Source organism: Misgurnus anguillicaudatus, chromosome 5 (assembly GCF_027580225.2).
Source record: "Misgurnus anguillicaudatus chromosome 5, ASM2758022v2, whole genome shotgun sequence".
NCBI lineage: Eukaryota > Metazoa > Chordata > Actinopteri > Cypriniformes > Cobitidae > Misgurnus > Misgurnus anguillicaudatus.
The window spans coordinates 26,317,928-26,345,152 of record NC_073341.2 but is presented as its reverse complement, the minus strand read 5'-3'; the positions used below and the strand labels follow the sequence as shown (position 1 = coordinate 26,345,152).

The window sequence follows — 27,225 nt, the reverse complement described above, 5'->3', positions numbered from 1 at the left end:
TTCAAATTTAATTTAATTTTTAAATATTAATAATTTAAAATAAAAAATAATATTTTAATTGTACAAATATCTGCAGTAAGACCGTTACTAAATTCCGCAGAATATTATTATTTTTTTTTTATTATTTTGTTTAAGTCTTACAAAATGTGAAAAACTTCCAGGACAATGACAAACATTTGTGATATTATTTATTTGTATAATAATTTTCAAAAGGCAGGCTTGAAAGGGAATGACACTTAGGGAGAAGAAACACATACAATATGACAAACAATGCAATGTCAACCACAAACAGTGCTTATAAGACAAGTATTCAAATGACAGCATTCACAGTGATATCTGCTGAAGACATGTATAGTCCTTTAGAAGTGATAATCAAGAGACATGTGCTCAATTAACTATGTGTGTGTTTGATAGTGATCAAAGATTAGGAATAATAAACCTCTTACGATTTTTAAAATCTTATCTTAATCATAAACTGCTTGCACATTTTCTCATCTAAGATTGGCCTACATACAGTAGCATAAAATGGTCTACACTATTTTACTATTAAAGGCCACGGAGATGATTGGAGTGTGCGTGAATGGGAGACCAATCCAAGTTGGTGACAATTGGTAAAATCCCCCAAAGGAGGTATATTTCACAGCAGGTCCTGCTGGGTCAGAAGTTTCTACACACAGTGGTGTGTATCATAATGTCAGAAAACACTAGCTTTTAACAGTAACATTCATTCAGAAACGCTATTATATTTTTCTATGCGAAAAAATCTGATATATTATGTCAAACTAACTTTTTTATATTACAAAGACATCTTTTCATTCACTCATGAGTATAGTCGTTAAACAGATTAACCATGTAAAAACAAAATATAATAATTCTTATCATTTATCCTGTGAGAATCAGTAACTATAACCAAAATTTGGCACATGTTTAGAGCCATAGATAGTGGTCCTCTCCTATGTAGGTTAAAAGATGATTTACAACATGTTATAATACATCAAGTCTAACAATGCACATATGCCTAATAGTGACAACTATATTTTGCCACTGGACGTTAGTAACGCTATTAAATAAGAATAACATTCAGTAAAATCAAGTTTCACTTATGAAATGTTGAATAATAATAGAAAATAAATTTCTTGATTCACTGGTTATTACAGGCCCAACTTTGCTGAAGGCTGAAGTCATCCAGTCAACTAATATCTGAAAACAGAAAACAAATTAACACTCCGATGTTGACTATTATAAACACTATTAATTTCTTTTAATTGTTTATAGTTTTTACTAGTTACGTTATTAAGTTATAATGGCATTTAATATATTTTCTGCAAAATCCAGATAAAGTACTATTTCAGTGATTTCCTTTTTTTTAATATAACCTTGATATCTTTAATATTGACATAAGGTCATGTCAAATTTGAAATCAAACTTTGATGTTCCTAATATCATAATACGATTATAAGACTTTAGCTTGGATTTCACAGACAAGGTCATTCAAATCTATTTTAATTAATTATATAGATCAGATTTGTACTGGATTTTTATGTTCTAGAAAACCCCTGTAGGTTATATTCATCGTATAAATATCATTGACGACCAACAGAGGGCACACTAAAATTTTATTCTTGTGTATTTCTTAAAAGTTTTTCATAAAAACAAGGATAATTGCATTTATTAAGCACACTACATAACAGTAAACTTTGCCATAAAGATTAGTGAGGCGATATAAGATTCTGAGCCCCTTCTATACCTGTAGTAATTTGGTTTAAATGGTCCATTCTTGTTGAGGCCCATATATTTGGCCTGCTCGTCTGACAGTTCTGTTAGGTGAGCATCAAAGTTGGGCAGATGCAAGCTGGCCACATACTCATCTAAAACACACAAACATGATATATCAGGATTCCATTACTGCTTTATTTGAGTAACCAATGGTGATGGGTCCAGAAAATGCTTACCCATCTTCTTGGGTAGCAGGTAGACATCCTGTTTGTAGCGACCTTCTGGTGCATTGTACAGCTCGATCAGTGCCAAAGCCTAACATTAAAACAAATAGCAAAACATCAGTAGCACAATAGGTAAAGCACTAGCAACACCACAATCCTGAGTTATGCTTTAAACCTACTTATGCTTTTAACATTATATTACCTGAGTGGTGGCTGTGATTGACAGCACAAATGAGGGTACCGTTGAGCAGCTCAAGTTCAATAGACGGCCCTAAAATGGCACACGAATGACAATGATTCAATAAAATGCAGTACATGAGCACATAAAGGATCACGATTAATCACGTTGAGAGCAGAAAGCACATTAGCAGAAAACTAGGACTGAGTTATTAAAAAAAAAAGGAGAGAATGACCTCTGCCAGTAAAATGACTCGTTTCCCATCAGGCCATATGATGTGGTCGACCTGCGAGCGCACCCTTTCCCAGGTGAGCTCTGGAGTCCGCAGACTCGCCTGGAACAGAAAAGAACAGTCTGTTGGCTAAATACACACAAGCCCACAAATGAAAGAACATTCAAAGTCACAGTAAAAGTTATCATTCCCCACTACAGAATGATTGAAGCTAAAACACACTGGAAGAGCATTTACTCAGTAAGGTACACAGTGAGCACACTTTACTCTGTCAGAAACATGCGGCTAAGAGGCTTTCGTGTTGATTAAGTGACCCTGCTGCTTATGTGTTCCCTGTTCTAGAACATCAACAGCTGTGGATGTAAAAGCCCTTTTTGTAGACAACCAACATTTAGCGATAAAATTAGAAGGAGCTCAGATGCAAAACCCATATGACATGTTTTCTTGTAAATTAGCATTTTTTCAGGCTCTTATATTTAGGTTTAGTAGGTGCAGTCACTTTAATGGCAATGGAAAGGTTATTAGTCAGTAATAAAATGCCTTATTTTCACAAATGTCACTTTAGTCGTTTCATTGGTATTTAACAAATCAGAGTCTTGCATCTTGAGTCTCTATCACTCTTCTGTCCTTTCTGAATAAATATTCTGGCAATTTCCTAATATATTCAGTAAACCTTCTTTAGCCAGGTAAAAACTCGTACATATTGACGTACACATGCTGTTGTTCATCCCATTCTTCCTCCGTACTTAGAGGACTTTGCTGAAAAATTATTGTGGCTTTTAACAGATTTTGCCAATCAAGCAGTATTTCTGAATGGCCTGATGTCAGGATTTAGCGGATTTAATGCGAAAGAATTTAAAATACCTGCTTTTGCTCAATATAATTTTTATCAAGTTTTTGACTGAGGTGGCGTTTAGCGGCTTTTGCGTCTGAGCTTTTCATTTGTAATAATTAGTGAATGCATTAACATGACTTTTTGGGACTTCAGCTTATTCACCATATCCCCCAGAGTTAGATAAGTCCATACATAACCTTTTCATCTCTGTGCGTACTGTTACTTTGTCTGACGCACCCACCTCTAGCCTAGCTTAGCACAGGGACTGGAAGTAAATGGCTCCAGCTAGCATACTGCTCCCAATAAGTGACAAAATATTGCCAACATTTTCCTATTTATATGTTGTGATTTGTATAGTGACAGTGTGTACAAAATAACAAGGTCATATGAGACACAGCCATCTTTTAACCATATACATACTGGGAACTGCTGTATATTCTCATAAGGCGAAGCACTGCTACTTGCACTGCTACTTGGGCGGAGTGATTAGCACAACACTCTGCTCCTCACCACGGGGCTTCTCAGGTGCTGCGAGCAAATCACTCCCCCCAAGTAGCAGTGCTTCGCCTTCTGAGAATATAGTTCCCAGTATGTATACCTTTAAAAAATGGCTCATATGACCTTGTTATTTGTACACGCTGTAAATAGAAACATGTTGGCATTATTTTGTCACTTATTGGGAGCAGTATGCTAGCTGGAGCCATTTACTTCCAGTCTTTGTGCTAAGCTAGGCTAGCGGTGGGTGCGTCAGACAGAGGTACGGCACGCACGGAGATGAAAACTGTATGTATGGACTTATCTAACTCAAAACTTTTTTTGGGCAACCTATCCTTTACGTAACTGACTTACCAATAAACAGAACACATGACAGCTCATGAATCTTCTCTCATATGGAAATTTTAAATCTATTACACAGTGAAAGTCGAAATGGCTCTTTCATATAACTCGCCACATCAATCTCAGTGTTGGAATGGCCCATGTTACAAACAATACATCCATTCTTCATTCGATCCAAGTACTCTCTGGTGACAACATTTTTGTTCCCTGTAGAAAAGATAAATTAAAGTATTTTTAAGAATGTGATTACATATTTGAACATATGTTTAATTAAAAAAAACATAATTGAGAAACAAATGTAACAGATGTGCCTTTTGCTAGCAGCAAGGACGCGTCTCAGTACACTCATGCAACACTTTATGACAACCCATTAACTCTCCATTATGTTTAACACAGATATTTTATCACCCGCTGAGCAAATATTAGTTTCCCCAGCCCACTTCGGAGTAGCCAGCCGCACAGCAGCAGGTGTCAATTTCTGAATGCAAGGGCATCTAGCAGGATCTATTTGCTGATAAGAGCTTTATGTAACACAGAGAATGGATTTCAAAATGGAATGAACCAGCTGTAACCAAACGCACCTGTGCAGGTGATAACCATGTCCATTTGGCGGACCACCTCATTCAGCTTCACCACTTTGAACCCGTCCATGCTATTAAGAAGATAGGAAGAGATCAAATTCACCTGAGGATCAAATTCAGCTTGTATCCGAGGTCTTTATACAGACAGTGGGTGAAAATGTGTGTCTCTTCATGATAAATGTGCACTTTGGCTTGTTTGCAGAATATATTATCTTGGGATATATGGGGAGCTCTAATGTTATTTGTGCACGTCTCTAGAGAGTCAAGTTTATGGATACGGTTTGGTACAATAGAGACCTTTTCTATTGATTCATAAAGGTTTATCATAAATACAGAGGCTGTCAGTTAGATGCAAGTAAACATTTTTATTGTGTAAAATTGACCGCTTAAGGCTCTGGTGACTCAGATAATCTCATTGTGTCCGAGTGTGTTTGTCTTACCAAGCTTGAAGGGCACAAATGGGGTCGATCTCTGTCACACACACAATGGCTCCAAGTGCTTTCAGGGCAGAACAGCAACCCTTTCCTACCTACACCAGAGCCAATACAGAAAAAGCAATTACATATGCAGAAACCTCAGGGACGGTTTACAGGAAATTAAAATATTGTCATCATCACGTTGCTCAACCCAAACTATTTTTTACTTTTTAGCAAATGTCCCCATTTTCTGGGGACAGTCTCGTATTTAGTTGTTCTGTCCTCCACAAACCCACAACAATAAAAAGACAGAAACATTCAAAAAGGTTTTGTCCGCGTTTTTTTATTTATAGATAATAACAAATACGACTTCCATGATATTTTGACCTTTGAACTAGGAAATATCCCCACTTTTCATTTCAAAAGTCACCTTACTGTAGAAACACTTAAAGAGCCACACAGATCCAAAATCGAAAATGACCTGTACTGCAGTGTGTCATGAAGCTGTCCATCAATGTAAACAATGTGCAAAGTAGTTGAACCAAAAAAGTGCACGATTAATAAAGTTATTGGCTTCTAAAGTAGGGAGTCGACTCTGAATCGCTGAAACGAGTCGTCATATGGATTGAATCTCCTACCTGACTTTATTCACGTTATACCAAGACTTCGCATAATAATAATCTCCTTGCCCACGGGAGAAACGAAAACTATGACCTGCCCACAGCTAGTTGGTGTGTAAACATCGTATCACGCTGTGTTTTCAGTTTGTGTTGTTTTCACTATCAAAGGATGAAGATATATGAAGAATCTGTGGTTAAAATTACTTTTTCAGGGAGGGATTTACTAGACGTTTGACAATGAAAGATGGTTCAGTACCCACTTTATTTGGAACCACATGCATCTCCTAACCACAACCTTTAAGTATGATTATAGCTACATACTTGCTTAAATAAGTGTAAAAATGTTTATGTCTGTTGTTGTTTTTATTGCTTGGATTAATGATGAATGATGTCGTTGTTTAAACTCTTAAGATAGTGTCAGAGAGTCACGTTAGCAAGCGGCTAACGAATGCCGCACTTACGGTCTTGCTATGACCTGGTTAGCTTACATAAATGCTTAAATGAGTGTAAAATGTTAGTTTCTATCGTCGTTTTTATTGCTTGGATTAATTATTAATGTTGTGTATTTTTTTAGATAATTTATTATCAGTAAAAAATTTTATCACAAGGTCAAAACATGTTTGAATATTTTGGTCTGTGCCACTGATCTGTGGTCTGTGCGGAGACTCTCTCAGTTGACCAATCAGAGCAGAGTAGGCTACTGAAAGTTGGGGTTTAGGCAGACTTAGTCGTTGAACGGCTTCACACGAATCGTTTGGGGATCTCTGAGAAATGGGGTAATCTTAAATTTATATTTTGAGAAAATTACAGTGTTTTTTTTTACCTTGTATGCATTTAAACCTGTTGTCCGGGACTTATAAACAGTGATAGGACGCTTAAAATATGGATCTTACTGGCTCTTTAAGTTACTTATCTCCATGTTGTTTTTTCAATACAATGAGAGTAACAAGATCCAGAAAAAAACTAAAGTCTCATTTAGGTAACACCAAAAAAGCTACACAGCCATCAAAGCAAAATAAAAGTACTGATATAAAACACTTTAATATACCACATTGCCTATTGACTCCATTTATAGCATCTTATTAGATCTTGACAGTCCCATTAATGCTTTGTTTTATGGAAAACAAAAACAGTCTGGAAAATCTCCTAAACTTCAATTAATGATGGGTCTATAGGTGCACTGGAACAATCCTTCCTAAAATGCATTAAAATGCATTAAACTTTCGTTTACAAAGACGTGAAACTCACCGAGTGGTCAGGGGTGTCCACCGACATGCAAAAAAACGCTGCAAAAGATGCCCTCCAACAGGTTTTATCGTAGTTTTGTCCAACTCCATTGACTTGTATTAGATGTGCTGTGAGGTACGGTATTACTCTGCGCCGGGAACCTTGTTTCTATTCTTGCAATTGGCAAAGGCGGATTATCGCCACCAACTGAGCTGGAGTGTCTATTATTCAAGCTCTCAATGGAAGGGTGTGAGGCATTTGGAAAAATAGGTCCACAAGTTTACAACGAATTCCAAAATCACCTGTTGGAAAACATCTTTTGCAGCGATTTTTGTGGGAGCATATCAGTGAACACCCCTGACCACTCGGTGAGTTTCACGTCTTTGTAAACGAAAGTTTAATGCATTTTAGGAAGGATTGTTCCAGTGCACATATAGACCCATTGTAGAGGTGGGAGGTGATGCAAAAAAACACCCGAAAATTCTCGGGACAGCATCATATGTCCAAATTTCAGTCAAAACCGTTCTATTTCATCATAAACAATCTGAAAACAGGGCTTTAAGTGTAAAATACCGAACTTGTCCTTTAAGAGATAACTGTATATGTCCTAATCCTTTGAGGTCTGACAGTTAGGAGAAATTCACAGATTATTTTTACATGATGCAGATTATGTAGATTCTACTTTGAGGAATTTTACAAAAAAGGAAATGTTGACTGACCTCTCCGTAACCACAAACCACCACCTGCTTCCCACCAAACATCACATCTGTCGTTCTCTTCAGACTAAAGAAAAAGAAGCCGGCGATGATTTTACTTTTCTTAGATAAGCATTAGTCAGACATGATAAGGAAGATGTAATATGCTAAGATAATCATGAAATCACATCTGAACATCTCAGGCACTTACCCATCCAGGATGGACTCTCTACAGCAGTACAGGTTATCAAACTTCTGTTTGGTGACAGAGTCGTTGACATTCATAGCAGGGACGCAAAGCTTGCCAGCTTTGGAGAGTTGGTACAGCCTAAAAAAAGTCAAAATTCCTTTTTTAGGTGTCAAGTGTTGTCAATTGATATAAACATGTAATAGTGATTACAAACTTTGTACATTATGCACCTCTAGCTATATATGAAAGCTATATATTATGTATTATATGTGTATTTACCAAGTTCGCCAATGTGTGACTTTCATAGCAGAATGTATGCACATATGGTCCTGTACACACTGCATATTACTTTGGTTGTCACATTACCCTTTAATGCTTAATCCTGTTCTGTACAGACACAATTCAGTAATTTGCGGGACTGACAACCACATTCTACAACCGAATTAACTCCCGCATAATGCAGGTAGTGACAACCGCATTTACAGAAACTCTGCATAGTGTGTACATAACCGAACTGAACAACTAGTAGTTAATAAAGTGTTTAAACGTGCATCATTGACATGACAAGTCTCTCTTCTGAAAAAATAAATGCCTAAAAAGGGGGGGGGGGAGGAGGAATTGTATGCGCGGTGCAGAAAATGACAGAGGCACGAGCTTTTGCTGACTAGTGTTGCCAGCTCTTGCACGAAAAAAACAGCAAACAAGAAAAATCCAATAATAAACCAAAATAAATCCAAATGCTTTACCTCAAAGATCTAAATATTGGGACCTGCACCTTCACACTTTATTAACACCAAAATCTTGATCGCTTCATGAGCCTAAAGCATTAACGGTTATGCGCCAAAACGTACAAAAAAGACAAGGACCTGGCAACACTGCAAGACAGCCTCCTACTCCTCTGTGGAGCAGCCTCACAAATGCGTACAATACACAACGCCAAGACAGTGGTTAAATTGCAAAACGCTGTTAAATTATTTTGGTCAAAGCTGTGAGTGATAAGCACGCGAGAATGCAGAACGTTGCTATGGATTCACTTGTCAATCATCACATTTTCGGGAGTGAGTCTTGTTCCAGACATGTAACGAACATTTAGGGCATTCACTCCCGCATCTAAATGCAGTTGTCACTTTGTAAAGTTTGTAGTGTGTATGTGACCTTGTCTCTGAAAACCCAGCTAAAGCCATTTTTTGTGATTTTGTTTTTCTGTAAACATTATGGCCTGGTTTCACAGTCAAGGCTTAGATAAAGTCAGGCTAGGCCTTAGTTAAATTAATGCCTTAGAAAATAACATTACTGGTGTATCCTGAGACAAATCAATAGCACTGGCATATTTCCAGATCTGTCAGTGCAAGTTATTTTCAATTGAGACAGCTAAAGCATCTGTTTTATTATGGGACTAGCCTTAAGCCTTGCCTGTGAAACTCGACTGTATGTGAAAATAAAACCTTGATATCTTTAATACTGACTAAGTAACATTTGAAATCAATGTTTGAATTTAAACTTTGATGTTTACAGACAGATATCTTTACAATGAAATGTGTGTCTACCCTTACCTGTGTACACCTGTAACACTCTCCTCCACAATCCCCCGCACTTTTTTAAATACACTTGGGTACTTTTTATACACCCAGTGGGTCAGATCACCCCCATCATCCAAGATCTATGAGAAACAAAACCAGGTTATGATGACTACTAGCCTGTAAACACATAGGGATCGTGACAATTGTTTTGAACTGAAGATACCGATTCAGTTTCTACAATCTCATTAGGACAGTTCTGTTTACCATGTTCGCCTGCCAGCCCTCCATGTTTACACAGCGATCGATGCACCACCAGAAGTCGTCCTCAGATTCTCCCTTCCAGGCAAAAACTGACACACCTTTAAAGGGCACATGGTAAATAAGGAATGAGTTCAGAATAACAAGGTCATTCAAATAGTCAGGTTTGAAATGGCAGACTACAAAAGATTGGGTTACCGCTTTCGGCCAAAGCAGCTGCCACTTCATTCTGAGTCGAGTAAATGTTACAGGCAGTCCAGCGACACTGAGCGCCCAGGGCCACTAGTGTCTCGATCAGGACCTGAAAGAAACACAATTTTATACAATATTTACTCACAATACACTAAACTAGTGTATCAGCCTGACTGATATAGACTGGTCTACAATCTATATGTGACAGTCTGGACAACAAAATCAGTTATAAGTGTAAAGTTTTTTTAAATTAAATAATAAATAAGCTTTCCATTGATGTATGGTTTGTTAGGATAAGACAATATTTGTCCGAGATACAACTATTTGAAAATCTTTACTAATGATAAATACATTTTTGATATATTTCCTGTCATGATCCTGTCTTCATGTCATAGTTTTTGCTCCTTGTGGCAGGATTATGACAGGCCCATGTTTTATGTGGAAGCATTTGTGTACAGTGTGAAATCAGCGAAAACACGGGGAAAATGCATCTAAATGGGGAAAAAGCTGTTGTGCGATAGACTTAACAAGAAATCCGTATAGATTTAACAAGATTTCGGACCTATCGTATTACAGACTGCCAAAAAACAGCGAAAAGAGAAGTAAATTGATTGTTCATGCCAACGTCCACAGACCTCAGGTGGGTTGACTAGTTGCTAGGGTCACTATCAAGCAGAGGTTTTACTTTCTACTTAAAGGTATTGTTTCAAGTATTTGTATTTTTTCCCGTGTTTTTCTTTGGAAAACATACATTGCAAAGCATATCATCATAATCTCCACCCCATTACACCTCACAAACACGTGCTTGTTTTACATTTAATATTTAAGTACATTAATGTACTTTTACTCAAATAAAAGTACATGCTATGATAATATGCTTTGGAATATATGTTTTCCAAAGAAAAACACGGATAAAATACAAATCCTTGAAACAATACCTTTAAGTAGAAAGTAAAACCTCTGCTTGATAGTGACCCTAGCAACTTATCAACCCACCTGTAGTCTGTGGACGTTAGCATGAACAATCTATTTACTTCTCCTTTCGGTGTTTCTTGGCAGTCTGTAAATCCATAGCTCTGAATTCTTGTTAATCTGTAAGTACAGTCTATCGCACAACAGCTTTTTCCAATTTAGACGCATTGTCCCCATGTTTTCGTCAATGTAACGCTGTACTGAAATGCTGCCGCTCTGTCTTTTGACACTCAGTGGGCGTAACCGCAGTCACTTTCCCCAAAGGTGGCTTCACGCACATACCCTCTAATGTTTGGGCTGTGTGCTTCCTTGTCTCGTCTCTTGACCCCAACCCCTCGTCTCGTCGTTAATTATCCTATTATTGTTTGATTCATGTCACCTGTTGCCCTCATTAATTCTCCCCTATTTAATGCCCTTCGTCCTGTGCTAATTCGTTTTGTATTTACCTGCATCTCTAGCCTTGTAAGTCTTGTCTGGAAAATACTGTATTTTGTTTATTTGTTCGTTCGTTTGTTTGTTAGTCTAGCCTGTTTAGTTTTATTATTGGGTTTACCCTGTTTTGCCACTCGTGGGTCTTTTGTTTCAGTTTCTTGTATTAATAAAATCCATTTAGTGTTTATTTAAGTCTGCGCCTGGATTCTCTCTCTCCCCTGTGGAGATTCTTGACATTTACAGTAGTGAATTTACAAAATATCTCTCATAAAAATAAAATTTCTCTCATAATTTCCTTAGCCTCAAGCCATCTGTTTTTTACACAAACAAATAGTTTTATATAAAATGCCATTTTATCTAAGAATTTTTTTATATGGTGGCACATAGATAACTTTAAAACTCATTGGTTCTCATGACAAGTGAAAACATGACAAGTTGTCATTATATTTTGTCAAAAGACATGCAAGAACTTCAAGTTCAAGGATTTGACCCCAGAGAACACACACTGATAAAATGTATAGCTTGTAATATATTGGACAAAAGCATCTGCCAAACACATACATGCAAAAAATGATACAATATAGTGTTCAATTCAAACTGTAGTTGCAGGACAAGTAAGGAATAATTGATGACGGGCCGCATTACCACCTTGGCTGTGCATTATTTTAAATAATTCAAAGGACCGGAGTCAATTATTCCGCTTATACCACGGTTACCAAAAATATTACTCCGGTGTCTATTTTCAAGACATTTTAAAGGTTGGGTGTGCGGTTATTGAAAAATAATCAACACCCACTAATCAAAATAAAGCATTCAACAGCCCCGCAGTATAAGTGTGTTTATAATACTGATGGCATAGCCCTGAAGAACCTACTGCGGTTTGTGCAGTGATGTGAGTGCATCCAACAACTTTAGCCCCAGCAAGTGGTTTCTCCCCCTGGGCTCTCTTCCGCAGGGAAATGAGTGCAGACATATCTGTGGATGTGATGAGAAAACAGCTGTGTTACTGAAGATATAAACTAGCACGACAGAGATGAAGCCAATCCATTGAAAACAGCTGTGGTTCAAAATACAAGTGGTAAAGACTTCAAGTGTGAACGGATTGTGGTGACATTGATCTTGACCCATCCCTTCAAAAACTATAAGATTCTGCAAATAAATGAAACCAAAGACTGTTCTTGACAGCAGCAGCAGCTGTTACCAAAGCTTATCCTGCTGATAGCATTTATTCAACCCTTTCTATGTATTTGCAACAGGTAAAACAAATGACTTTTGTCAACAGTAGGCTACTTTACATTAATTTGCAAAATTTGACAGAGAGACAATAGAGGAAAATAATAGCTAATCTTCCAATGTTTACATAGAAAAAGATCTGTACTGTAATGGTTATGCAAGTAAAACCATCTTAAGGCTTAAGCAAACTGTTGACATCACATGGGAACCAAAATGTTCCCACACAGATGTAAGCATCTCTTGTAGCTAGACCTTTGACTAATGACCTCTGAAATGTCTGATCCTAAACAGATTAAAGTTTACCAGTGATTTGCAGTTTCGTGAGCAATACCCATCTGACAGTCAGCTGAGAGATGGAAGGCGGTCCGTGAACATGCCGTTGTAATGCTGAGACTGGAAAACCCAGCACAAAGTACAAACCGTAACAGGTGAACACATATCTTGCTCTGCGATCTCGATCTCCCGCCGACCAAACTCGGCCTGCTTGATGTTTTTGACGCAGAAGTCGCTGCTGCCCTTTGAGTTGACCTGGCTCTTCTCACGGGGAGACGTCTCATCGTCTGAACTATCGGTGTATGAAGCAGCTGTATTAACAGGAAAACACGTTGGCATAAGCAACAATATACACAGAAAGTTAAACATTTTGAATTAAATATAATGCAAAGGAATTCTGAAATATAAAAATAATTTGTTGAGAACTGTTTGGGGTAAAGGGAATCCATCAACATGCACAAACATGCCAGAAATGTTTATCCCTCACTTATTTGGTATTATGAAAGATTTACGCATATGAATTTGTCTGATTCAGGGCCAATGCTACTAAAAGTCTGTAGTGCTCTCTTTAAGCTGGTCTGGGATTATGTTACACAACACACAAACTAGGACGAACAAGAAAATAACTGTTTCAGGTATATCAGTTTTTTTTTGATGGGATTTTACATTAGCAATTCAAACCATTCCTATTCTGATAAATGATCAAATAAATACAGAACTATAATATATGTTATGTTATGTTATGTAAAGTATAGTTGGTGGTGCAGCAGCAGCAGCAATAAAGGTGAATGTGGGTCAAACCTGAGCTGTAGCTGTCTGTTGAAGATTGTGAGATGGAGCGAGACAGAGAGCGTCGTCCCGTCTTTGTAGGGAACTTGCTGAACTCCTGTTTATCCTCTTGGTTGGCAAACTGAATCTGCTAAAGGAAGATGGTGGTACGGAAAAAGACACAATGGAAAAGAGATAAGAACAAACACATGTTACTGTAGTATTCAGCTTTATGGCAGTGTAGAATAAAGAAAAATAATGTAAGTAATACAGTTACTACTACATATTACAACATCAGTTAAAGGGGACATTTCACAAGACTTTTTTTAGATGTCAAATAAATCTTTGGTGTCTGCGGAATACCTATGTGAAGTTCTAGCTCGAAATACCATATAGATAATTTATTATAACATGTTAAAGGATTAGTCCATTTTCTTAAAAGAAAAATCCAGATAATTTACTCACCACCATGTCATCCAAAATGTTGATGTCTTTCTTTGTCAAGGCGAGAAGAAATAATGTTTTTTGAGAAAAACATTGCAGGATTTTTCTCATTTTAATGGACTTTAATAGAGCCCAACATTTAATACTTAACTCAACACTTAACAGTTTTTTTCAACGGAGTTTCAAAGGACTATAAACAATCCCAAACGAGGCATAAGGGTTTTATCTAGCAAAACGATTGTCGTTTTTGGCAAGAAAGATAACAAATGTGTACTTTTAAACCACAACTTTTCGTCTAGGTCCGGTCCAGCACGACCTAACGTAAATGCGTAGTGACGTAGAGAGGTCACGTGTTACATATATAAAAAGGACATTTGCGGACCATTTTAAACAATAAACTGACACAAAGACATTGATTAGTATCAGTTGACATACAGCAACGTAGGAACGGTCCTCTTTCTCAACACTTGTAAACACTGGGGCGGAGTTTCGCGTTCGTCCTCTGTGACCTCTTGACGTATTGCGTGGGGTCAGCTGGCGCATCACGACCGGATCTAAATGACGATAAGTTGTGCTTTAAAAGTGTATATTTGTTATTTTTATTGTCAAAAATGAAAATCATTCCGCTAGACAAGACCCCCACGCCTCGTTTGGGATTGTTTATAGTCCTTTGAAACTCTGTTGAAAAAAACTGTTACGTGTTGAGTTGAGTGTTGAATGTTGGGCTCCATCAAAGTCCATCAAAATGACAAAAATCCTGCAATGTTTTCCCCAAAAAACACAATTTCTTCTCGACTTGGCAAGGAGAGACATCGGCATTTTGGATGACATGGTGGTGAGTGGATTATCTGGATTTTTCTTTTGGGAAAATGGACTAATCCTTTAAAATTGCCACTTTGTAGGTATAAGCAAAATTGTGCCATTTTTGGGTGTCTCCTTTTAAATGCAAATGAGCGGATCTCTGCACTAAATGGCAGTGCCGTGGTTGGATAGTGCAGGTTTTAAGTCTGTACTCCTGGCTTCATTTCTACTTCTTTAGATTTTATCAAACAATGAAACCTACAAAAGTACAGAAAATGAAATACAGCAAAATACTTGGAACAGCACAGCTTCAAACATTTACAGTCATAATATAGCCCAAAGGAAGCTATAAATAGCATTGAAGGACAAACTGTTTTACATAAATGTAACATAAAGAAGTAAGGGACATCTGGACTATTAGATCTTAGTAGTAATACGCAGGTGAATCACATCTCTAAAGCAGAACTGCTTTTGATTTATGCATCTTTCAAAGCATCGAAGCATCTAAAGACCCAGATTTACTGGGAATATGAATATGAAGCATTGGGGACAGGTGCCTTGCTCAAGGGCACTTCAGTCGCAACCAGCCGGTCATGAACCGACTCGATCTCTTGGGTTACAAGACCGGCTCTCGAACAACTAGCATTAGCAACAGAGCTTATTATTACCAATCCATTTGGATCGATATGTAACCAAAAGTGGACTGTTGGCACAAATAAAAAATATATATATTTTGTCAACTATGCAATTATATTACGCATCACACTAATGGTTACTGTGGATCTTTTACCTTTCGACCTTAACAATTGCGTCTGTGAATTCTGAGTTGAAGGTATGTAAGGAGATTCGATGTATCTGTGGGTGTGTGTTTGTTTGTACTTACTGTATACTTTTACAAATAATTACAGCTTCTATGAAATATTTACAGTGCTCATGAAACTCATTTCATGATAATTTTACCCAAGAAAAACAGCTTCTCCCTCACCCACACAAAACACAGCTGCCATCACAATTCCTACTGTGAGTTAAAGGCAATACAGACCCAGTGGAAAATTGTATTGCTCTTTTATAGCTCAAGAGACCTAAGGTTTGATCTATTTTTTTTTAAATGCTGTAACTTTGTACAGCACTTCTTATATTATTACCTCCCTAGGATAAATCGCTTCTTTTGCTTTCCTCAAAGTTGCAAGTCGTTTTGGATAAGAGCATCTGCTAAATACTTAAATGTAAAACTAATAGACAGCATAAATCTGTATTATAGCTTCTGAAACTGGTGAGAATGGTAGGAACTTTTTCACAGATCGAATAAAAAAGAGACCTTAAAGGGGCAATAAGTAGGATTTACCCCATCAAGTGGTGGATTTTGCATTAAAAATGAACAGTGCTCTCTAGCGCCTCGCCTTAATGCGTGTTGCAATTACGGCAGCCGTTATGAACTCACTGATCTCCTTGTCCGTTTCAGCTGGTTCACGTATTCTGAATGAAAACGCGTTGTGGAAACACGTTGGTAGGCTAGTGCTTTTTGTCCCTCTCTGCTATTATAGTTTATCAGTATGGAAGAAAGATATGGAAGCCTCCTTGGACTTACCCATTTAATGTAAGTAAAAAGAAGAAATTCTAAGCTTACAAAGAAAAGTCAGATCACTGGCAGAGGTCATTTGACACCAACAAGGACATATTTATGAATAAAGACATTGACTTTGATTAATAAAACACTTAAAATTCTACTTACAGTCCCTTTAACTCAGTGGTTGTCAAATGTTATTATATAATAGCATAAAAACTGCTATAAGTCCCGCCCACTCAACCCGGCACCATCTTGCATCTGCCAATGGGCCCCTAGTTTGATAACCACTGATTTAACTTAAAGGGAGTTCGCACACTGGCTGCGCAGCTCAGCGTCGCGTCTAGTACAACTCGGAGGTATCATAAACTGGAAGTGCACATTAAATAGCACGAGCTTCGTCGGATAGCGTCTACTTCAAAATGCTAAATATACGTTTGCAGCCAATGTTAATCGTTAATGATTTGGGACAAATATTATGTTATTTAATGTTAAACTATGTGATTGGCGCTCTGTGGCACGACAGGGATTTGAGCAACTTTCTGAGCCGTAGCTGGCCTGGGCGGCACGGACAGGCGCCACCTGTCGGCATCCGGGGTGTGCGTATAATCATAGAAAGCAATGTGTTCAAGTTTTTTAGAACGGCGCTAAGCAAAGCTGCGCGGCCGGTGTGCGACCCCCTTTAGTCATCTATCGGTCTCCTTTAAATCTCAGTGCCTTCTAGAAGAAATGTTGAAGAGGTTTATCTTTCCTAAGGGGACTTTCCAGAATACTTAAAGATTTTAAACAATACAAAAAGCACATGCTATAAAGATATCAGATATTAGTGACCTACAATACACACTTTTATGATAACAATCTGGGATCCAATCACCAGGTAATTCAATTCTGCAGTTTTCCTTTAACATCATCATAAATATGTTAATCTCTTTTCTAACACAGGCCAGACGGCCCTCAAGTTTCAACTTCAAATATGTTTGGATATAAAACTGCGGGGCATTCAGGTGAAGTTGACACAACACACAATCTTACGGTATGTTCGAAGGAAATTGGAATGATAAAAGAAATGCCATTGTGAGGCGGGATTGTGTCCTTAGGCAGAGCTCCTTACTAAAAGTGAGTGACACAACAGTGACCACTTTATATATAATCCTCATGTAATTTCTCAATTGAACTACAAAGGCGTTATCGGACCACAATTTTATTTACATTTATTAGCATTGGTTCAGCAAACACTTTATCAGTCATGCATCACCTGCATCAAACCCATAACATCCCACTTTCATAATCAGAGAGTTGTGAATTATGTCAAAAATCGAATGCCTATTTGGCAGTGTCGTACTGTATACACCCTTAAAAACAAACGGTGCTAAGTAGCACTAAAAGTTGTCTACTGGTATTTATAAGGGAACCATTTTAAGTACCATATAGCACCTGTGTAGAACCATATTGTGCTATATAGAACCATATGTGGTGCTAGTGGTGCTATATCCCCCCCGTATGGTTCTTCATAGGTGCTATATAGGTGCTATATATTATTATTACGAGCTTTTAGTGCTATTTAGCACCAATTTTTACAGTGCAAGAGCCACAAATACTCAATTCAGTCTCTCAGACTCTATGGCTCTACCATCATACAGGTCTATTTTAGTCTAGGCTTAATCAGTCTTTAGGAAACCAGTACATCATGTCTCAAATCTTCCTACGCAAATAAGGAGGAACTGAGAACTTAATATATTGGAACTTTTTCAAGATTTCCTTAAGCTTTTCCAGCGTGCCAGCATGTTGACAGTGATTCATATAATTCCGAGCAGGAAGGAAAAAGTTCATTGGTCTATTACAGTTTCTCATCTTTATAGGTCATTTCGAGCAAATTGCTGCTGAGCAGGAAGCTTTAAAGGTCAATTCAATTAGATCACAATTGAATAGTATGACATCACATTAAGGTTAAACTGAATTGTATTAATAGCTTCTATCATTGTACTTCTGACTCGTATAATAAATCATGTTTTTGCAGAAATAAATCCCCAAATACCCATAGACTCATTTTGCAGTGTCCCGCTGTAAAGGATGAGAAGAAATTATAGATCTTACCCTGGGAAGGTCATTGCCATAGTTCATGGTCCCTGCCTGTGACGGCTCCCTCTGGCCTGTGTATTGTTAAAACTGAAGTTTCACCAGCATAGTTAAACACACGGGAGGGTGGAGGGAAGGGGAGGTTTTTGCAGACTGGTAGAGAACTTGCAACGGACATGAGGGTATGGGAGGTGACACAGCAACCTATCAACCACTTAAAAACCCAACCAGCTTCATTCGCTCTCTCGATTTCTAAAATCCACTGGGTCGTGTATATTCGTGGCGTTTTAATGCAGGAATAACAATAAAATATGTTGTCCTGGAGCATTGTAATCCCACAGGATTTTCCTGGTGGCGTAAGAAACAGACTCTCCTGCAGAGTTAATTCAGGCTGGCTAATAAAAACGGGCTCTGCGGGGAATTAAACTCGTTTCTCGAAATCCCTGAAGAATCCACTATGGGTCACGGAGGTCAGCTCTATTCTGAGATCTGACTAAAACTATTCAGGAAATCCACCAAGTTCTATAATCGTCCATGTTGCAGGTTAACAAGGTTGAATGTATAAACTTGGACTTAAAAACCATGACTTGTACTGTGCAATGCAGGCAACTTAAATGGGATAGTTCCCCCAAAATGAAAATCAGTCTGTCATCATTTTCTCATCTAAACCTGTATGAATTTCTCCTTTCCGATAAACACAAAAGAAGATACCCTGAGAAATGATTGTAAGCACAAAGCTAATTCCAACCATTGACTTCCATTGTAGGAAGTCAAAATATTTTTCTCATCATTTATCACAATACTTCCATAATATTTCTTTTCCTACTATGGAAGTCAATGGTTTCAGCAGCTGTGTGCTTATCATTCAAAATGTCTTCTTTTGTGTTCATCAAAATAAAAACTCATACAGGTTAGGGCTGCACGATAATGAGAAAATATGCGATATGCGATAGTTCTGTTGGTGGGTGCGATGGCGATATGTCTTGCGATATTCTTACTTAGAGAGATTATATTTTTATTTGCTTTTATTTTAGCATTTAGATATGTAATGAAATAAAGAGGTAATGCATATTCTAAAGATGTAATTAAACTATGCTATACATGTGACAAAAAACTAGTAATGTGTGACCATAACACAGTACTTTGATTTATTGAATATTTATATTAATTTCATAAATCCAACCCCTCCAAACTCTCTTTCCTTTCTCTTTGACATGAACAAAGCTGAATGAACTTGTGAATATGACCCCCTTTAAAGGGATTTATTAACATTGTGAGAGGTGTAGAAAGACTAACTTTATACAATAAAATATATAGTATATTAATGATAGACAATGCAGGTCTATGGATTGTAAATAGGTCTAAAGATTATAAAGTTGATTGGTTTGTGTAGAAGCAGTAAGTGCCTCTCTTTCTATTCCTCTGTTGCAGATTAAAAGAGCTTAATCCGTCATTATTTTAGATTCAAAAGTATACTCTATATAAAGTATGTAGATTCAGCTTACATAATGATTGTTTGACAGTTTGAGCTGCTCGTTCAGTACAATGGGCTTGCCATTAACATTGGTTATTTGCTACCATCTTTGTAGCAAACGTTTTAGATATAAAAAGACGGTTCATTGATAACAATACTATAAACATGGGAGAAAGAAAGTGCAGTGCGAGCGACTTTATATAAACAAGAGTCAGTTTTCATCGCCATAGAAACCGGAGGTACGCTTGACACTGCACATGCGCTATAGTACGTTAGCGCTGACTGACTCTTCACGGCCGTCTCTGATCGACTTGGGTTTAAACAGACCCGGTACCTGAAGTAATTAAAATGGGACCGACTCGGACCTGATGACCTTTCAAAATATAGACTCGTGTCCTTCCGTGAAGACCTCTAATGGATACAACTATGATCAAGTTCAGGAACATGGAAGGATACAATGTGACACTGAGCTTTGCGTCGCACCTAATTCATCGAGAAACAGAAAGCATGCGAACGCACAGCGAACTCATCAGAAAAGACACGACGTGCTCGCACGCATAATGTCATTATCAAGGACAGAAAAAGACAAAATTTGATGTTAAATATACGTGGGCAGTTGTTAATATATTTGAGAGAGCCGCCCAAGTAAAGTAAGTGTGTGGGAACCACCTTCTGATCGGTGTAATTTGGACGATCTAAGCATGCAACACACAAATGATAGACACGTAAAATAAATGCAAGTTTAGAACAACATGCGGGTGGGTAAATGATGACAGAAATGTCATATTTGGGTGAATTATCCCTTTAAAGGCGGAGTGCACAATGTTTGTAAAACGCTTTGGAAAAGGAGACGGGCCGACTACCAAAACACACGTATAGCCAATCAGCAGTAAGGAGCGGGTCTAACTAACCGACATCCTTGCCGGGTTGCGTATGTGTGGGGCGGGTCTTTTAAAAGAAGGTATAGATTCTATTGGGGTAGGGGCGTGTTTGTTTAGGTGATTTTAAATATCAACATTGGCTTTCAAACATTGTGCACTCCGCATTTAACATCTGTGTACACTTTAGGAAGGTGTTTTTGTTTTATTCAGTTTAAGTTTGTTCCTGCTGTGTTTTGTTCTAGTTTTCAACTCTTTTTAGTTTATTTTCTTAAATTATGTCACTATTTTTCTAAAAGAATGGATGTAGTTTCAGTGTTTCTTTCTTTCTTGCACACACTCAAGAAGACCCTGGTGTTACCAAATTAAGTCCTGGGGTCATCAAGCTGTGCCGTGTTTGTATTTGGTAAAACAAGCACGATATCTGACTGTAAAGTGCTGCTAATTATTATTCTTTTGTCTGTATTCTGCCCATTGATACCCATCTCACAATATTTGCACTGAATGCACTCATATGCATCTTATTTGTAGCCAATATAACAACCTTAAGAAAACTTTTCTATGAAGTCTGAATTCTTTTTAATTCATCAAAATAGTATTTTAAACTGTGTTTTATCCAATTTCAGATTTACATTTTTGCTTGTAGTGATTCTAAGCTGGTAACAAAAACATACTTCAAAACCAAATTACCTGAATGATCTTGTGAATAATCTATTTTATAGATAGATAGATATTCAATATCATATTTATGAGTTAAAAATTAAACATATATGCTATGTTATTATAATACTATTATTACTGTTATTATAATACAATTATAATTTTAAATAGATTTACAATTATTACAAATGTATCAAAATGTTCAAATTCTCATTATAGACTGCTGCTCATCTACTACAATCTTTTGGGAAGTGCACAGTCCAGTCTTAAATGTTTAGTCCACGCTTTGACTTGCTCCACATGCAAGTACACAAAGTGTTAAAGGGACACTCTACTTTTTTCGTAAATATGCTCATTTTCCAGCTCCCCTAGAGTTAAACACTTGATTTTTACAGTTTTGGAATCCATTTAGCTTCTCTCCGGGTCTGGCGCTTGCACTTTTACCATAGCTTAGCATAATCCATTGAATCTCATTAGACAATTAGCATCGCGCCTAAAAACACAAAGAGTTTCAATATTTTTCCTATTTAAAACTTGACTCTTCTGTAGTTACATCGTGTACTAAGTAAGGATGCTCCGTTCGATCGGCCGCCAATCGGTATCGGCCGATAATGGCATTAAATGACTCGATCGGTGCTCGCTAAATCTGTCGATCTCATAAACCGATCTTTCTGTTTACTTTTGTCATCAAAAGGATCCTGAATGTGGCTGCAATTAAAGACATTTTTTACGTAGCGCGAGCATTTTTACACCCGTTGCTCATGTGCGGCGTGCAGATTTGTATGTCTCTCTTTGACTTTACAGAGATATGCGTATTTTCTATGAGGACGCGCTCCAGTCAACAGCGCGAGGCGTCTTCACATCCCCATCAAACAGCGTATACCACACATATCTATCACGGACAATTGCATCCTCATGCCAAAAGTTTATTATTTGCATGCGTTTTAAAGTTTTGAGCGTTTAAACGTTTATTTTCCTCACAGCTGCTTGTCTGCGTTCAGCCGCCGCCCACACACAGCAGCCTGTCATCAGTGCACGTGAACAGAGCAATCTCTCTCACGTCTTAAAGCTGCAGTAACCTAATTCATCTCTCAATAAAATCACTCTCTGCTCTTAACTAAAGAACTTTTATACTTCATACGAATGCGTGTATATTTTAATTAATACAGTAAAGACTGTGAAGTGTTTTATTTTCAGTACTTTTAGGTAGGGATGCTCCGATCAATGCCGATCTCCACTAATAATACGTGGCCGATCACTATTCTGAATCGGACAGCCGATCTTATTACAGCTATTTCGTGTACTACGGCTTTCAATCAGTAAGTCCTTATCGATCTAAAATCACTGTTAGTTTGAGTCGTTTATAACATGCATTTGAAAAAGCAACACTCATCAAACATAATTATTAAACATATTCTTTATTATTATGAAAATACCTGAAAAGGTTTGAAGAACAGCAATATAAATATATCCTTCAGCCATTTCATGGAGCTGCGTGTCATCACAGTTGCGTGTGTATTGTTCTTCGTCTACAGCGCATTTTGAGTTTCTGCACGAGAGCGCCCCCTGGCTTTTGGATGTAGCGCCATTTCACCGTAATTCATTGAGAAACATAGCAAGCATTATTGGCCAATCGATCGGAGCATCCCTACTTTTAGGAGACATAAGCCTTTTTAAAGCCATATAAAATTTCTCTTTGCAGAATAAATATTTGTTGTGCTTATTTATTTGAGTCTCTATTAAAACAATAATATTTACTGCAAGTAATATAACAAAGGCAACATCCATGGTATTATTTTATCTAGAAAAAATGGAACAGTTACAGTCATCAAAGAGCTTGCATATCAGCTTAAAAAAAAAATCGGTATCGGAATCGGTATCGGACGATCACGAAGATTACAAATCGGTGATCGGTATCGCCTGCAAAAATCCTGATCGGAGCATCCCTAGTACTAAGACTGACGGAAAATAAAAAGTTGCGATTTTCTATGCATTTACGGCTAGGAACTATACTCTCATTCTGGCTTAATAATCAAGGACTTTGCTGCAGTAACATGGCTACAGGAGGTGCAATGATATTACGCAGCAGCCGAAAAAAGTTCCCTTAGTATCTTTAAATCGCAGGGGACCAGCTTCGGCCCCGGCGCAACATCACTGCGTTACGGCAGCAAAGTCCTTGATTATTACACAATGTAACTACAGAAGAGTCAAGTTTTAAATAGGAAAAATATCGAAACTCTGGTTATTTTTGAGCGCGATGCTAATGGTCTAATCAGATTCAATGGATTATGCTAAGCTATGCTAAAAGTGGTAGCGCCAGACCCAGAGATCAGCTAAATGGATTCCAAAACGGTAAAAATCAAATGTTTAACTCTAGGGGGGCTGAAAAATGAGCATATTTTCAAAAAAAGTGGAGTGCCCCGCCCCCTTTAATGTCAATGTCAATGTTGATTACCTTTCTAGAAGTTATCTTTGCTAATCAATACTCCTTATTTCTCATAGCTGTCATGTTTGTTATTTGAGATGACATGTAAAGCGGCTATTTCTACATGCACCGTGGCTATTTACATACTCCTGCCTCCAGACGTAAAGGGGTGTTGGAATGTACAAAAACAGTATACTGCTGTTTATCCAAACGAAGAAAGAAAAAAAAATTCTACTGACGTACAGCTGCCGCATAAACGCTCAATAGGTCCATTCAGCAGAACTGGATGTTCAACTAGTGGCTTTCCAAAGTTCCCTTAAACTTGATCTAATATCGAAGTATAATATGTCAGGAATAAGTACTAAAACAAAAGCAATTCTGTGCTCTAAATTGTAAGTCAAAAGTGGTACCACAAAAAACAACTTTGTTATCCCAGTTAAAGGCAAGTGAAATGAAATGCTGTGTAGAAGAACAGATCTACAAAACAACAAGGAGAAAGAAACTCTTCGTTTTGTGTTCTTTTCATATAAAGGTCCAAATGCATGTTTGAATAGACAACACTGAGAACGATAACAATGAGAAGAACTCAGAATCAGTGCTGAGCTCTCAGCAGGTATAGGGCCTGACTGCAGCCCCATGCCAAGATTCGGTCTAAGAAATGCAGAAGAAAATGTTCCCAAGTCCCTCTGTAGATGTGTGTCATATTTCTCAAACTCAATGCAGCTTCTTTTCGCAAGGTTATCGGATCTCCTGCTCAAAGCCAGCGGTGGACCAGAGAGAGAACCTGAGAGAGAAACTTTCTCACGTTCTCAAACTGTGAGGAGGAAAATATACAATTGCAACGAAAACTGGGATCAATAGGGGAAGGCCTGCCAGCACATACAAACGCAGGAGTACAGAAGAGCAAACAGCACAATACACATCAAACAATAGAAAGTCTTATGATCCACATTGTTTATTCTAAAACAGACTTTGCTTGTTTCAAGGTAACTTGGTTGATAAGAATAAAAAACTGAGCAGATCATGCTATGGTCATTTATTGTTTAAAACAATAAACGTCCAAAGAATGAGTGAAGATCTGTGCCACCAACGTTCTGATGGTTTAAGATTGGGAAGAACTTTTTGCACATATGGTGCAAATATGCAAGTCGGACATTTAGTTGAACGTTTATCTAGGCTACCTCCTGAATGCTTTTTATCTGTATGCATAATAATTAATGCACTGATAACTATACTTGCCCTGCAACATCAATCAAATGAATCAGATTCAAATTAAATGTATTGAAAGGGAAATGTACTTCATTATTGATTTGGCAATGGAGCAGAAGAGCAGCCTTTGGCTCTGTTGTATAACCAGCTGACAGCTCTGATGAGAGTGGGCAGAGTAGTGTGCCTCTTTTACCACCCACTCACACATACAGAGATTTCAGAGGGCCACGCTGAACACATTTACACAATCTGGCCTGGATCATCTGCCATACCTATCTGTCTACCTGTCTACTTACCCACTGATGACACATAATCACTCTTTGATCTGTGCAGAAGTGCAAGACAAATTCCGGCTACAGATGTCCTACATAATATAATTTATACCAATACCATGCTAATGGTTTCCGTTACAAATTCCAATATGAATTATCAACTGGTTACTATTAAAACTATTACAAAATTCCTTAATGTCGTGCATTTTGGGATGTAGTGCGTTATTCCTGGATTTAAAGGTGGTTAATTGGTTTCCCACAGAAACCAGTGTAATTTTCATTAAACGTATCATTTCCATTATGACCCAATCCTATAGCCTACAATCCTATACATTTTTATGGTTTCTGGTTGTGATGATTTTCCAACCCATATATGGTCAAATTCCCTGAGAATTATGCTTCTGAGAATTAATCAACTAAAAGGTTAGTGACACTTTTGACTACTGTAGCATACTTTAGTGTTTACATACTTTGTATATTACATATTTATACAATAGGCTACTCATATTTAATACAGTTTATCAATTCGCTATAGTTAACACTACAAAATACTTTACACATAAATAAAGTGTAAGTTAATAATTGCTATAATTCGCTACAGTATACCACAATTTACGACAATTTACTATAGTACAATAGTTAAGTGTAGCCTACTCTTGTATTTTATACTTTATAAATTCATAATAGTTAACACTACAGAATATTATAGTAGGTATGTATATTAAAAGTGTTGCAATTACTATAGTATATAGTATAGTATTAGGTACAGTATACTACAATTTACTACAGTAAAAACTAAAGTATCACGTGATCCTAATGAACTATATCGCACTTCTAGTTCAACTCTAGCCAGGGAAAATCATTCTAATGATACAGGGTGAAAAAACTGCGCGATTCGTGTTTATTCCATAACAGCTGACCGAAGAAAAGCTCTCTTACCTTTTTGACAGATTTGTGAGTCGGGATCGCAGTGAATGCGGCGGGCAGCTCGCCGACGTTCAGGTTCATGTCGTTCTTGGTGCCCGTCATCGCGGAGTATTTTTCGGCAACGTTCTCGCTCTCTTTGAACTCTTTGCTGGCCTGTTTCCCCTCCAGCTTCACATCCCCGCAAGAGTCTGTCATGGCAATCTGAATTTACGCGACTGCAGAGGATTTTGCGCTCTGGTGCTTTAGCTCCGTAACCTCTAGATTCGTCCTTACGTCGCGTTTGTAAAGCTCCTCAAAAGCGGAAGAGGTGATTGCGCAAAATTTCTAACGGGTGGAGGAAAACGGTCGAATGTGAACACAAAACGAAAGCGGATAGGTGAAGTTCAGTGCAATGTCATTTCACACAGAGCCGCAATGGACCACAGATTAAAACATTTGGCAGTCCGGTCGGCGGCGGCGGCAGCAGCAGCATCATGAGTGGTAGGCGGGGCGAAGAGTGGAGCACCTGCAGGCAGATGAGAAACGTGTTCGACTTCGACACTGTGCTGCGCAAATTGATTGCCGAATGACGTCAAAGTACCGCGTGAGCTAGTCGAAAGCCGTGCTTTCCGAGTCGCTCTCGCGGTATTTTGTCATGTCTTTTAGTCTGCGCAGCGCGTGCCTGTTTGCCGCAGCATCTGAAATCAGTTACAGTTACGAAAATACTTTCAGTGTTCCAATTGTTTCACTTAAAACGAAATAAATCATTTTTTGGCATAAGACATAGTTTAAAGCATTGCTTGATTGTACTGTACTTCGTGTTTCTGTTGTCAGTGATGACTGATGATGACTTACGTGAGCCGCCTGCTGGTGCATGCGCAAACCAACAAACGTCTACAGTGTGCGTGTGTGTGTTTGAAGGAATACAAAAGTAATCAGATTACTTTTATATTTTTTAGTACTTGAATTAAGTTACTGAATAAATTTTTATTTTAACAATTTGTAAAAAAGTACCCATTCTAAGTCTGCATTTGACAGATTAAGTCTTAATAAAATGCATTACAATGTGAAAAAACATTAATTTGTTCAGAGTTGAAGGTATTTAGAAAAACATCAT

The 27,225-nt window shown here is 37.7% G+C and overlaps 1 protein-coding gene across 2 annotated transcripts; it reads right to left on the bottom strand.

The window, feature by feature from the left end:
• Positions 1-171: 171 nt before the first annotated feature.
• On the bottom strand, positions 172-26,638 carry ahcyl1 (adenosylhomocysteinase-like 1). Of its 2 annotated transcripts, none has more exons than XM_073867847.1 (17): positions 26,142-26,638; positions 13,433-13,550; positions 12,787-12,942; positions 12,000-12,088; positions 9,728-9,830; positions 9,536-9,630; positions 9,305-9,411; positions 7,773-7,889; positions 7,586-7,649; positions 5,044-5,132; positions 4,604-4,674; positions 4,135-4,229; positions 2,354-2,452; positions 2,143-2,211; positions 1,953-2,031; positions 1,748-1,868; positions 172-1,200 (listed from the first exon to the last, which is right to left on the bottom strand). In XM_073867847.1, the coding sequence occupies exons 1-17, from the start codon at positions 26,322-26,324 to the stop codon at positions 1,194-1,196; spliced, it is 1,662 nt and encodes a 553-aa protein (XP_073723948.1). In that variant the 5' UTR covers positions 26,325-26,638; the 3' UTR covers positions 172-1,193. The 2 variants fall into 2 exon arrangements, with proteins under 2 accessions (XP_073723948.1, XP_073723949.1); XM_073867848.1 differs by having other exon boundaries at positions 13,433-13,547.
• Positions 26,639-27,225: the final 587 nt, after the last annotated feature.